The sequence below is a fragment of the Marmota monax genome, unplaced genomic scaffold (assembly GCF_021218885.2).
Source record: "Marmota monax isolate L192 unplaced genomic scaffold, Marmota_monax_Labrador192_F-V1.1 WCK01_AAM20220418_F8-fsc00008, whole genome shotgun sequence".
NCBI lineage: Eukaryota > Metazoa > Chordata > Mammalia > Rodentia > Sciuridae > Marmota > Marmota monax.
Genome location: NW_026694432.1, coordinates 19,665,376 through 19,679,768, shown reverse-complemented (window position 1 = coordinate 19,679,768; position 14,393 = coordinate 19,665,376). Strand labels below are relative to the sequence as shown.

The window sequence follows — 14,393 nt, the reverse complement described above, 5'->3', positions numbered from 1 at the left end:
ACCTTTATCTTATTTATTTGTTTTTATGTGGTGCTGAGGATTGAACCCAGGCCCTCGCACATATTAGGTGAGCGCTCTACCACTGAGCCACAACCCCAGCCCTATCACATCTCTTTTATAATTATGTCAAAATGAATCCTAACATTATATATAACTAAAAAGAACTAATAAAAAGCAAACATACAAACAAAAATATGTTATATCTTTCCCTTTACTTTTTTTAAAAAAATTCTTTTTTATTTAATTTTTTTTTTTTAGTAGTAGATGGACGTAATACCTTTATTTTGTTTATTATGTGGTGATGAGGATCCAACCTAGTGCCTCACACTTGCACTACCACTGAGCCACAACCCCAATCCCTCCTTTACTCTTTTTCACTTGCTAATCATTGACTTGGTTCTCTAACGTTAGAAATGTGAACAGGGAGCAGAGGGAGACATATGGAGTTAAGGAAAGGAATGTAATGTAATGAATGTCAGGAATGGGGATCACTTCACATTTGACAGAGTCCCTTGGGATCAACTTTCATATCCAGTCATTTCTTTTTTGGGGGAACAGGGTCTGAACTTAAGGGCACTCGACCACTGAGCACATCCCCAGCCCTCTTTTGTATTTTATTTAGAGACAGGGTCTCACTGAGTTGCTTAGCACATTGCTTTTGCTGAGGTTGGCTTTGAACTCGTGATTTTCCTGCCTTAGCCTCCCAAACTGCTGGGATTACAGGCGTGTGCCAACGAGCCTAGTCAGTCGACTGTTTCTTATCTTAGCATACAAACCTTATGTTATAGCCAAATTAGTCTATTTGCTTCCAAGATTATATGAGATCAGGCACATTCAGGGTGGTTTGGGTATAACTATTTGCTCTTTAACTCACTTCCTTTCTGTTTATATGGCCTTTTCTTTGCTTTAAGGCACAACTCAAGGACTGTCTCTTCTGCAGTCTTCCTCTTTTGCACACCTTTCTGTACCACTCATTAGTCATTTCCTCTATATCACCCTTTTTATTTATCTTATCATGTACTTATTTCCCCAGTGGCACTAGGGAACTGCCCAAATGGCAGTAGAAACAAAAGAATCAGTCCTGGGGGAAAAGAGGCTTCCTTCCTGTGAGTATCCCCTCCTCCTTGCATTTACCAGGTAGCAAGATCCCATATAAACCATTTAAATTTTCTAATCCAAAGTCACAGTACTCATTGTTGTTTGTTGGCATTCACAAGCTTTTGCCATAAGGCCCCATTTAGGCTCCATCTATAGCTATCACACCAAGAATTTATCCATCCCAGCAATCCAGCTTCTATTCTATAACCTTTTGGCTTGGGTGATCACACTGGTTCCCATATAGCACATTCAACTAATATTGCTTGACAGATGGGTTTACATGCCTTCCATTTTATGCTATTAGGTAAATAGTGATAGATTATTTTCTGTTATAGAGAAATCATGTTTTATAGAGTTTTAAAAACATATTTGGGAAGCCAGACACAGTGATACACACCTGTAATCCCAGTAACTTGGGAGACTGAGGCAGGGATATCACAAATTCAAGGCCAACATCAGCAGTGTAGCAAGACTTTCAAAGTAAAAAAGGACTGGGCATGTAGCTCAGTGATAAAGGGCCCTGGGATCAAAACCCAGTACCAAAAAACCACATGTGGGACTGGGAGTATAGATCAGTGGTGGAGCACTTGCCTAGCATGAATGAGGCACTGGGTTCAATCCACTATAAATAAAACAAAGCAGCCAAAAACAAGACAAAATAAACAAACAACAAAAAAGCTAAAACTTTAACTAGAAGAAAGGAATCATCTAACATGTTGCTTAATGTTAGTTGTTTTTTGTCTCCCTTAGGCTGACATTTTGGATGTCAATCAGATATTTAAAGATTTGGCCATGATGATCCATGACCAAGGTGATCTGATTGGTATGTATTATTGATACCTTTAATATCAAGGTGAGTTGAAAGTATTTGTGTGCCAAGAAGTCAGTAAGATGTGTCAAATATAGAACTAAAGTTTGGGATTATAATTTTAAAATTACTAAATTCATTTTCTTAGTAATATTCATATATTGTCAAATGTGGAAGGTAAAGAGAGGCCTTTGTGAATAATTAGCCCTATTCACTTGCCATAGCTTCTTGGGAAGTCTTTGCTTAAACAAATAGCTATCAGCTTCCCAGCTTTTCTCTCCAGATACTTGCACAATTATGGGATTCATGACTTTTTAAAAACTTTTTATGTGAAATTAATCTTAAGTTTATAAAAAGTTTTTAAAAATACAGGGAACTTGGGCTGGGGATATAGCTCAGTTGGTAGAGTGTTTGCCTTGCATGCACAAAGCCATGGGTTCAATCCCCAGCACCACCAAAAAAAAAAAAAAAAACAACCAAAAAAACAAGGAACTCCTTTATACCCTTTACTCAAATTTACATCTTGTTATCATTCTGCCCCATTGACTTTGTTTGTACTCTCACTCTGTGTGTGTACATGTATGTGTCTGTGTTGTGTATATATCCAAACAGGATATTGGATTTTCACTTTGGAATTGCCATCCACAAACCAAGCAGCTCTTTGTTGGTCAGTGGAAAACTGCGCTACACACACAGAATGTTTTTATGTATTTTTTTTCTGAACCATTTAGTCACATAGTTCTTAAATCCTTATCCCTAAATACTTCAGTGTTTATTTCCAAAGAATAGGGTTATTCTCTTACTGAGGTAGTAACTTTTGATTTCATGACTGGTGATAGCAAATCCAGGACTCATAATATCCAAGTGTGCTAAAATTTCCCCTGTCCTTTTTGCAGATAGCATAGAAGCCAATGTGGAAAGCTCAGAGGTGCATGTTGAAAGAGCCACTGATCAGTTACAGCGAGCTGCTTACTATCAGGTAAAAGTAGATACCAAAGAAGGTCATTCTGTATTGCACACTTTATAGGCCATCAGGGTACATTGACACATTAAACAGCTGCAGCCTCTTCTTTAGGCTTAAGCTGGAGGCAAGTAGTCATAATTGTTTTGCTGGTTCTGTTTTAGTATTTTCCTTTACCTGGTCGAATCTTGAATAAATTTATACAAAACCCTCTTAGCTGCAAAGCTAACCCCATAAGCTAGCCATAATAGCTGAACCTAGAATGAGAATAATCTTATATCCTAAGCAGCTGAAATGTATTTGAGTTAGGATAGTAAGAGGTACAGGTAAAGTGGGGTTTCATAGATACTGGCTATAGAAGATGGACATAGAATCAACTATAATAGCTACTTATATGTGAATAAATAAGGCTTAATTATTATTAAGCTATGCCTATAAAGTGAAATTCTTCCACTTATTAGTTGAGACTCTGGTTTTATGAATTTTTGGTCTTTATTTCAATGTACAAATATTGTAAATAAGTCCTTCTTATTTCCCTTCAATTTAGGTTGCACGTTTTTTGTTTGTTTTTTTTTAATAAATAAATAGCATTTCAGTCACTTTCCAGAAAATACTTTTCAGGGTATATTTTATCTGGGAATGCTCTATAAAAACTAGGTGATGGCTTTAGTGTCCATTACATATATACCCACTTGATGTTGTATGATGTTTAAATTAAGAGATGTTTATGAAGAGTTTATAATAACAAAAATGTTGATGATAAACATTGAGAAAAATATCAAAATCATACAGTATGATCCCAATTATGTTGGACAACAATATGCATATGTAAGAGATAAGAATGCAGTCAGTTGTTTTATCAGTGGGTGATTTTCTCTTTTTGCTTTTTTTTTTTCAATACAATGAACATAAAATTTTATAATAGGTATAAAACTGTTACTAAAATACATGTACAAATCACTTACTGCAAATAATGCCTAACAGCATAGGTATATGCAAAACTATTTGGGAACAATTAAAATCTGTATTACTGCCTGCTGGTGGTAACTTAGAGATTTTGGGGAAGTCTCTTCATATTTGTGCATGGGTAGAGTTGATTTTGAATTATAAGGAGGCAAATTTATGAAGCACTCTTGGAGTCTAATTAGATATAGAAAATTTTACTTGTTTCATGAGTGTCTTCATTTCTTTCCTCAGAAAAAATCTCGCAAGAAGATGTGTATCCTGGTACTTGTCCTGTCAGTGATTATTGGAGTCTTGATAGTTATTATCTGGCAAGTTTCTAAATGAAGTGTGACTGCCTCAGAGCCTTCTGCTGAGTTGTTTTCAAAAGCAAGTGCTTGTTGGAGTCTTGCGAGAACAAACTGATCACAAGAAGAGAGCATACACCAGAATGTCCTGTAATAATTTAGTTAGAAACTAACTACTAACTAGTCCTTGGAATTAGTGACCTATGGAGACAGTATTTATCAATTTATGTATACAATTTATTGATTTCTCAAATTAGGAATTAACTTATATGAATCTTGCTTTCTCTTGTTTTCTGATTGCCCTTCATTCCAGGTGTTTACTGAAAATTCCATTCTACATATTCTTTTTGACAGACGACACTACAGTCTCATTATATTGTCTTTTTATGTATATATAAAATTTACCTTTTTACTAGCAACTGAGATGAATTACTTTCTGGGACCCAGCATATTGGAGTCTGTCAGAAACTGTACAATATGCCAGCAATTTTTATTATTTAACATTCTAATTTGAATTTATAAGAAGTTTATTACCTGTTTTGCAAAATTTTGGCACTATATTTAACTGGAGAATACCTGTGATTTAAATTGAATGAGATGAGAAGTTATCTGTTTGAACTGGCTGGTTGCTAGGTATGTGTTTTAATTGAGTTTGAAGTTTACTTTATCTGCTAGTGTCATCCACAGCAGTTCATCCTCATATACACTAAGCCATCTTGCTTCCTTTTCAAAGAGGTTAATTTAATCAATATTAATGTACTCTATGGGTCCTTCTCCCACCTGTCTGCAAAGAAAGGGAGAATTAGACATAGCATGCTTTTGGAAAGCAAATAGGAATTGTTTGGAATGATTTAATCTTTCTGTTGTTGTTGTTCACTTGTGGTTTTACATTCCTGGTGAATGATGAATTTGCTGTCAAAAGGCTGCCCCTACCCTGTAAGGGTTTCTGGGCATTTGATGGCAGAGAGATTTTAAAAGTTAAACTGAAGTGGATTTAAAACTTAGTCCTGTGAACCTGGTGATAAAGCAAAGGTTCATTTTTGTAAATAATACTGGTTTGGTATAGTGATGTTAGACTCATTCTAATTTATGAGTAAATAAAACTCCATGCATAGTTTTAGACAAAAAAGATTCAATAAAAGATTGCTGTCCTGTAATATAAATGTTGTCCACTTCCCTTTTTCACAGGCCTAGGTACATAAATGTGGACAGGGCCAACAATTATAGTTCATCCTTTAGTGAATTTAAAGATTTGGCTACTTAACATATATTTATGTTCATTTCTTTCAGATGCCCTTAATGCTAATTAATTTTCTTGTACTAAATTAATGTGAAAAGCAGGGAAACAAGAGCCTAAATGCATAAGTTTCTTTGCACTTTTGCACCATTCTACCTATTTAATACAAATAAACATTTGAAAAGCTTTTGTAGTGAGTTTTTTAAAATGTTTTTTTAATTGTAGTTGTATACAATACCTTTATTTTATTTATTTATTTATTTTTTATTAATAAACAATTTTTTATGAACTATTACAACAAAGAACTTCAGCAAGAAGGAAAATGAAGTTTATGATCTTTGAGTAAACATTTTTAGCGTAACAGTCTCTGTGACCAGATATTGGAAGAGAAAAATCAAGCTTATAAAACACCATTTCTCTATCAACTGGAATACACTAAAAATAGGATAATGGAAATACATGTTCTTAAAGCATTTCCACAGGAAATGTCCATAATTATGACATTCTAAATCATTTAGCAATTGTATATGCTACATTAACTAAAACAAAGGTATTCCTTATTGCACGTTTTAAAGTTGGAAGGATACTCTAGCTTAAGTGGGGGATATTTAGGGGGAAAATATTTTGGCTCAAAATGTGTACTGCACCAAGGCAGCTTCATTCTAAAAACATAAACCATTTAAAATAAACTTTTATATTTTGAAGCCAATAATCCTTTAACACAATGAATAGTTCATAATCCACTTTCTGACTAAGTGTCAGAGGTTAATTTTATGGGCCCAGTTTTAAGGCCTGTGAACAGCCCTCACTACTCTGAGAATCAGGTGTAGGTGGAGGTTCATCTTTAAAGCCTGAAGGCATTAAGTCTTTTGCAACAGGTGGTGGCCCATAGTCTTGGGGACCATGAGTTGGAGGTGGTAATGGGGCACCAGGAATGAAGTACTCTCTTGGGCCAAATGAGCCTAAAGGTCTAAATGGTGCGGGTCCTGGAAAAAAAACACGAGGGTCAAAAGGCAAATCCCGATTTCCAGGTGGAACACCTGGTGCATATTCTCTGAAGCCTATTGGTGGACGCATACCAGGACCAAATGGTGGAGGAATTGGCCGAGGCCCAAAAGGCCCATCGAACTGAAGTGGCGGTCCATACCAAATGGGAGGTGGTGGAGGCCGTCCCATAGGGGGTCCCATCAGGGGGCCCATGAAGGGTACCCCTGAGAAAGGAGGGGGCCCTTTCATAGCCATATTAACCTTGCCCTCATCTGTCACCTTAGCTGGAGAAGAACTTCTGGAGCTGCTGTTCATGTGAGCTGGACCACATCCTGGGTCAAATCCATTTATAGGCATATCTCTTCGATTAAGGGTAGCAGAAGGAGGTCTCCCAGCTGGCTCTGCTGTCAGTGGAGGGGAACATTCTCCACCACTCACGGGGGATGGACCAAAAGAGCCATTCTGGCTCAGGGGACCTCTCCGAGGAGGATTTTGTAAATTTGGTCTTCCTGGCATTGGTTTTACAATCACAGGTTCTTCTTGCCGCATTGCCATCTTTTGGGCCATTTCCAATAGTTTCTGTCTCAAATTAGCAGCTTCCCTTTTCTCTTCAGCTATAGCTCTTTCTGCAGAACGAGCTTTGAGCCAATTATCATGAGCTTTCTTCTCTTGCATACAATCTGGTTTTTAAATGAGCGCTCGGTTTTCTGTAATTCTTCTTCCATCTCTTCAATTCTCCGCTTGTAATTTTTAACTTCCTCTACAGTGGAAACCACCTTTTCTTCTGCAGCTGACAGCCGCTGCTCTTTTTCTAGTCTCTCATATTCTTCTTGACTCAGTTTCTTTTGTAGTGCCATCTCATTTTGCTGGTAGAGTTCATTTAAAATCTCCACTTTCTGCCTTAGAGTTTTACATTCCTCTTCCAGTCCAACTTTAGAAGACTGTAGTGAACTGCAGTTACTTTCTAATTTCTTTATTTGGTCTTCTAGATTACAGTTTGTGGACATCGAGGCTCTTAGCTTAAGTTGTAAAAGTTTTAGATCCTCTTCAACTACTGATATTGTAGTTTGTGTCCGAGAGACATCCATCATCTGCTTAATTTGATCTTTGATCTTCTTATTCCGATCACCTGCTACCTCTCCATTGGTTAATTCATCTGACTCATCTTCTCTATTTTGATCCTCAGATTCAGATTCACATTGTAACCAATTCAACTGTGTGATACAATTAGTCAAAGCATTAATAGTATCTTCTTTGTGACTAAGAGCTACTTGTAAATCTTTCTGGGACTTCTCAAATGATTTGATTTGTTCACTGAGCTCAGCATGTGATGTACTCCAGTCTTTGACTTCCTGCTGCAACTGCTCTTTCTTCTTCTTAAGCATGGTATTTTCTTTCTGAAGCCGACAGCATTCCAACTTCACCTTCTATTCACGAAGCTTAGCTTCATTAAGGACAATTTGAAGCTCTGAAAGTTCAGAAGTATTCACTGAAATGACCTCTTTAAGCTTCTCTATCAATTTCTTATTTTCCATTATCAAGTCCTGATTCTTAGCTTTCTGTTCTCTCTCAGATTCTAACATAACATGAAGACTTTTAGCTCTCTCATCCAGAAGTTCTTTAACTTTTTCAAGAAGCTTCATTTTATCCTTATATTTAGTTGCTTCATCAGAAAGAATCATATTTTGCTTCATGATTTCTTTGACCTGTTCCTTCATCTTCTGTTCATAATTTGACAATTTCTGCTTCAGTTCTTCATTTTCTTTCGTGAAATTGTTCACCTTTTGGGAAATTTGCTGTTCATTGACTTGATATACTCTATCTTTTACAACAAGAATAGTTTTCCAAAAGAAAACGACAAAGGATACAAATCCAAACAAAACAGTGAAAACTACAGGCTTCCATGGTAGTCCATAAAAATCAGGCCCAGGTTGAGTATCATCAGGCAATGTAATAAACAGCGTCTTAGAGAAATAAAGCAAGAATGAATATAACAAGAAAAGTATGTTGTCCAAAAGGGTGGCATCTGCTGGCTCTTCCACCTTTATCTCTAGATGGTTTTCTGTATCAGCAGCATCAACAGGAGTACCTTCTGTTATAAGTAGCTCTAAAAGCAGAAGTGAGAAAAGATGATTGAAGGTATCTCAACATCCCTCTTTTTTTTTTCACTGAGAGGTTAAGATTTCTGTTGCAATAGCTAGGGATTGCATTGTCATTTCAGATGAATCTCAAGTCTGCAGTTAGGAGAGGATTAAGGGTTATTTCAGCTAGCTCCTTCTGAATTCTTTTAGCACTAGTGGATAACTTAGCAGTGGTTTTGCTAGAGAGTTTGGTGCTCTTCTTCTGCTGGGTGGCAGAAGGTTCTTTCTTCATGATCTTCAGGCTCTGGAGCAGCAGGGTCTTCCTGGTCCGAATTTGAACTGCCACTGCTGGTGCTGGGGCTGTCATCATCGGACATTTGCTTATCACTGGCCATTTGATGAAGTTATCACTTGGAAAACTCGCGGGAATAACGAAGCCGCGAACGAGGCGGTGGCGGCGGCGGCGGCCGCAGGCACCCTGGCTGCCACCCCCACGCCGACGCCGACGCCGACCTATTTATTTATTTTTATGTGGTTCTGAGGATCAAACCTAGTGCCTCGCATGTGCTAGGCAAGTGCTCTACCACTGAGCCACAACCCCAGGCCTGTAATAAGTTTTTATGAGTTAACATCCTAATGAGATAGATACTAAAGAAACATGCTGTCATGAGAAAAATTGAGACTTGCAAGACTGGAGACCTGATGAAGGTCCAGCGCGGGTGGAAGTAAGTTGAAAGAGGATAGAGCTGTTGGAGTGGCACAGTGGCACAGTTCTGGTTCACTGCCTTTCTGCTCCAAATTACCGTTGGACTTGGATATATCATTTGTAAACATTCCAGAAAAGGAAAAGTTTTGATTGTGGAAAACTAGTTGAATCTAGGTAAAATAAAGTGACCATAGTTCTATTCTGTAGTACTGTGTGATCAGTGGTGGTTGTAATGATGGTCACAGTGAGCAAATATGAACTTTGCCTAGGATTTGTGGCAGGTGCCAAAGGACTTGCTAGATGGGCCTAATAAACTTATTCACAGAGTCCTCCTTCCCTCTGCCTTTCTTCTCTTTGGAACCACTATGATCTGGGACAGTGGTTCTTAACTATGACTTTTAATTAAAACTTTAAAAAATACTGATACCTTAGCCTCCCCACCCCAAGATTCTAATTCCATTAGTCTGGACAATGGTTTGGGCATGGGAATTTTTTAAAGCTCCGGGTAATTCTTATGTGTAGTCATGGTGAGAACCATTGGCGTGGAGGTCAAAAAGTAGACTGGATTACAAAAGACCTGTAGAATTTTAGCTCTGCCATTAACTTACTGAGGCTACTTGGACAGATCACTTAACCCATAGGCCCCAAATTTCTCAATAGTTCTTTCCAGCTATAAAATTGACTAGAAAGATGATGGGTTTAGTATGAACATACAAATTGTATGTTTGCCTTTCTACTCCCTTTTCCTCTTCTCATATCCTATTCTACCTTCCTTTACTGAAATGTTCTAGGAGCATCCTCTCTTTAAATGAATTAAAACTTGTACGAGTAAAGTAGAAATGTCATTCTGGCCACTTCATCTGGGGATGTTTTAGAACAAGAACTTGCTAAATGATAAGACTGATGCTCCCAGAGGGTGTGTGTGTGTGTGTGTGTGTGTGTGTGTGTGTGTGATTTCTGTAAGGACTGGAAATGGGAGTGTTCACCCACTGCAATGCACAATCTAGCTCTCAAACCAAACTTTTACTGTCTTGCATCATTGGGCAAAAACATTAAAATGAGTTTATTCTGTCCGTGCAAAGCAAAACACTCAGCCTCTTGCATTCAGTTTTTCTTTCTATTCACAGACTTAGTCATGATTGTGAAAAACTAGTTGAATCTAGGTAAAATAAAATGACCATAGTTATGGAAATGCAACTTTTGCTTTTGATCACTAAGTGCAGAGCAGAGCTTCACTTATGTCTCAGTCTAGCATCCTGTTCCATAAGCTAGGAATCACCTGCTTCTTCTCTGCTTTTCCAAGCATATTGAATGTATCCTTAAGCTTCAAAGGATTTTTTCAGTTTTACTTTTCAGTACCACAAAATAGAATTACTTTAGAATCTCCATTTAACCAAGATATGGTTGAAAGATTTTGATTCTTAGCCCATGATCTACTTTTGGACCAACTGAGTTGCTCATTTGAATACCTCATCTAAATGAAATTTGATTCACAATATATCACTAATTTGTGTGTGAGTGTGTGGGGGGGTATTGAACCTAGGGTCTCCTGCACACTAGGCAAGCACTCTATCACTGAGCTATATCCCTAATCTAATGTTTAAGAAATAAATTTGCAATAATACAGTCTTTAGTGTTGGTTTATGATCAAGGATCAAGTTTATAACAGTCCATGGAGAAACGAGAAAAATGAAGTGGTGGCCTTACCCACCCCCACCTCCAAGTTTCTGGGAATCCAATCTCGGTCCTCACACATGCTAGATAAGTCTCTACTACTAAGCTAACATCCCTATTGTCTTCCAACTTTTAAAAAAGGCTGGGGGTAAATTGGTAAAGCTCAATATGTGCAAGGCCCCAGTTTCAATCCCCAGCAACATACACACACAGAGTGTTTTAATATTATTGAAGTAAAATGCTGGTGATATTAAGTGGCAGACTTCATTTTTAAAAATCTAATTGGCAAAATAAAAAAATGCTACCCTGTATTGCATTATATTGACTGGTCCATGACATCTCTAAAGTCCTGAATTATCCATGTAGACTAGCCTCATTATTTTACAGTGAAAGGCCTGAGGCAGGAATAGCAGTCTAATAAGGAATTGAAAGGCTTGAGAGGATGCTCGGTATGTGAATGGTCATTTGTGGAATATTTTAACCCTAATGGCAAGATACTATGCTAAATGTTTTATATTTATTTTATTAACTTACAAAGCTATGTGACGACTCCCTTTTTAATGGCTCAGAAAGCTGAAGTATAGTAAGTTATCTGCCTATAGTCATACAGCTTACAAGTGACAGAGCCAGGATTTAATTAAGTACTCAGGCTTCAAAACTACACCTTTAGACACTGTATACTGTCTCCATGCATCGCTAATAAATAGATCTTTTGATGTCCTGCTTGCCATCTCTTCCACAAAGCTTTCCCTAAAATTGTGGGGTTTTTTTGTTTTGTTACAGGAAGGGGAATGGGGATTGAACCCAGCAGGTTTAACCACCGAGCCATATTCCCATCCCTTTTTATTTTTTACTTTTGAGATAGGGTCTTACTAATTGCTTAGGGCCTTGCTAAATTGCTGAATCTGTCTTTGAACTTGCCTCAGCCTCCTGAATTGCTGGGATTATAGGTATGCACCACCATGCTTGTAAGTCCCTAAAAATCTGAGGAAATGATCATTTCTACCCAACTTCTCATGAACATTCTTTCTTATGTCAGCACGTTGTGCACTTCTTTTCATTTACCACCCTATTAAATGAAGCTTCCAGCTTATATTGTCTACACATACAATTTTTCAAATGGATTATACTCCATTTGATCATTCATAAGTCATATCAAAGATGCTTTAAAGTTTTTTGACACTGATATGTTCCTAATGTCTTTAGATTCTAGTCCACTCTTTGTTACCAAAATCCAAAGGCAGTTAGTTCAACAGTCTCCATTTTAAAAGGTGAAAGGCCTGCATTACTGTCCTCCAGTTTGCTGGTCTGTACTGACATCATTGGCGACCAAACAAAGAGCATTTTGCTTTATAAGGACCTGGGTAAATGTAAGGTCCCATTACATCAGAGGCCAGTGTGAATATCAGCTTAGCTGGAAATGGGGAACATGGCCAAGGAGTAAAGAATTATAAGGGTAAGATTATAACTTTTAGGGTTCTTGGCTGTATGGATTATACTGGAAGGACCATGTGAAGAAGCTGAGAAATTGAAAGGCAAAGTTGAAATAAGATTTTGTCAGGTCATTGATAGCTAGAAATGGCTTCAACATCACCTCATCCCTGAAAGGGGCATGAACCTCAAAGGCCCATATAATCACTGTAGATAAAAAGTATGTTATTCTTTTCTGTTACAAATCAGAACATGTTTGAGACTATTTCCTTCTTTCTAAAGAATCGTATCCTTGTGCTTAAAGGAGGGAGCCATAGGAGTACTTGTTTTCTTTTGTTTGGTGCTGGGGATTGAACCCAGGGCCCTGTGCATGCAAGGTAAGCACTCTACCAACTGAGCTATATCCCCAGCCCTAGAATTACTTCTTTCCTTGAAATTAAGTTTAGGAATAGGATTTTTCCTATCTGCCTGGTCTTAATTTGGAATCACCAGACTGAAAAGGGGGATATGAATTCATTAATTACCAAATTCTTAATTATGTATTTCAACAAAATTAACAACAGATGCATCAGTTTCCCATAGGTTAGAAATTATAATCTAGAGCTTGTACGTCCTTTACATATTTTTTCAAACACTAACCATTCACCTATTACTTTTCTCAAAAGAAAATATCTCCAATAACATAATTATTTCAAAGTTACCATAAGTAGCATATTTGTTGCCCAAGTTTTTATAGGTGTTCTACATCTGGAACAATGGGACAAAATGGGTTTACAGGCCATTTGATAAGTGATCTGATTATCTGGATGAGTTTATTGTGCTTTGAAGACCAGAGTTAAAAGTGATTCTTTAACCTACCTAGGAGTTTATCATTTTAAATTTCAAGTTAATATTGCAGTTAAATCTTGAGTACCAGAGACTTCACTACAGGCAAAATCTTCTGAATAGGCTGATTTTCTACATATGATCTATACAGTACCAGCAGAAGGGAATCAATAAAGGAAACTTCCATCATACAAAGATGATTCCATATTTTGTTGAGCAACACCTGTTTCTGGGTAATGATAATGATGCAATTCATTTCTTTAAAATAAAAACTGCAGGTTTGATAATTCTCTGACTTCCGGCAAAAGTAAAAAATGGGCCATCTGTTGCATACCAATAAATATTATAACAAAATAAAAGTATGAGAGATGGTAGTTATTAATGAGCATTTGGCATTAAGTAGACTCAGGGATCATAATAATCCTTATCTCAAAGAGTGTTGTATTGCCAGGGCCAGTTACAAACGCTTATAATCCCAGCAACTCAGGAGGCTGAGGCAGGAGGTGGTTGCAAGGCCAGCCTCAGCAATTTAGCAAAGCCCTAAGCAACTTAGGGAGACCCTGTCTTAAAAATTTCAAAAAATAGGGATGGGGTAGGCGCTGGGGATGTAGCTCAGGGATAAAGCACCACCTCTGGGTTCAACCCCAGTACCAAAAAAAAAAAAAAGTGTTATGAGGCTTAAATGAAAGATTCATATAAAATACATACTTGGCCCTTGGCCCAGGTAACTACTTAGTTACTCAATACACATAGCTATTACAACCAAAGGCCCTGTAGTTGATCTCCTTCAGTCAGCTGGTGGCCTACCGCAAGACTGCAATTCTAATGCTTTCTTGCACAGTATGAGCATTATGACCAAAAGAAAAAAATCCCAGTGGGTTACAACTTGATTAACCATTTGAGTCATGTACAGTCAAGATACAGACGCCTGCCTTCTGACTGGATCTGCTCCAGCTTGTCCAGTTTTCATAAACATACTAATACAAATTCCCAGATAATCTACAGAAGCCCTCAAGGCCCACACGTAGGGCAAGTGGGTAGGATGTAGCTTTCCGGAAAAGGGCCGGAAGACGAGAAACAGAATGAATAAGCACTCTGCTCTCTGAATATTGCCCTCTAGTCTTTCTCTAAATTGAGGGCAAGCCCTAGGGGACCACGCAGTCGCTAGATTTATAGAGCTCGTGAGCATCTGCAGGAGGATGTAGACAGAGACTGACTCTCCACCCTTAAGCCCGTTTTCCACTGACAGCGCAGCCTACCGGTACAGAAGCCCAGAGGTCAACTCTGAAAAGATCTCAAAATCAGCTTAGTACCACTAGAGGCGCCGCCTCGCGT

The 14,393-nt window shown here is 37.8% G+C and overlaps 2 protein-coding genes and 1 pseudogene across 2 annotated transcripts in view; 1 reads left to right on the top strand and 2 right to left on the bottom strand.

Moving 5' to 3' along the window:
- The window catches only part of Stx12 (syntaxin 12), a 36,264-nt gene extending 30,723 nt beyond the window's left edge, over nt 1-5,541 (top strand). Inside the window, exons 7-9 of the mRNA XM_046468462.2 lie at nt 1,849-1,921; nt 2,803-2,885; nt 4,065-5,541. Coding sequence (XP_046324418.1) covers nt 1,849-1,921; nt 2,803-2,885; nt 4,065-4,157 — 249 coding nt within the window. The 3' untranslated portion in view covers nt 4,158-5,541. The remainder of the gene's footprint in view (nt 1-1,848; nt 1,922-2,802; nt 2,886-4,064) is intronic.
- Nucleotides 5,542-5,660: 119 nt separating this feature from the next.
- Nucleotides 5,661-8,461, bottom strand: LOC124109701 (transport and Golgi organization protein 1 homolog; the record flags this gene model as incomplete). Its single annotated transcript, XM_046468369.2, is given in 2 exon segments — nt 5,661-7,015; nt 7,018-8,461. Coding segments are annotated over 2 exon segments (2,334 nt in total), but the record flags the coding sequence as incomplete, so codon positions are not given.
- Nucleotides 8,278-14,390, bottom strand: LOC124109700 (ubiquitin-conjugating enzyme E2 E3-like; annotated as a pseudogene).
- Between the last annotated feature and the right edge of the window lie 3 nt (nt 14,391-14,393).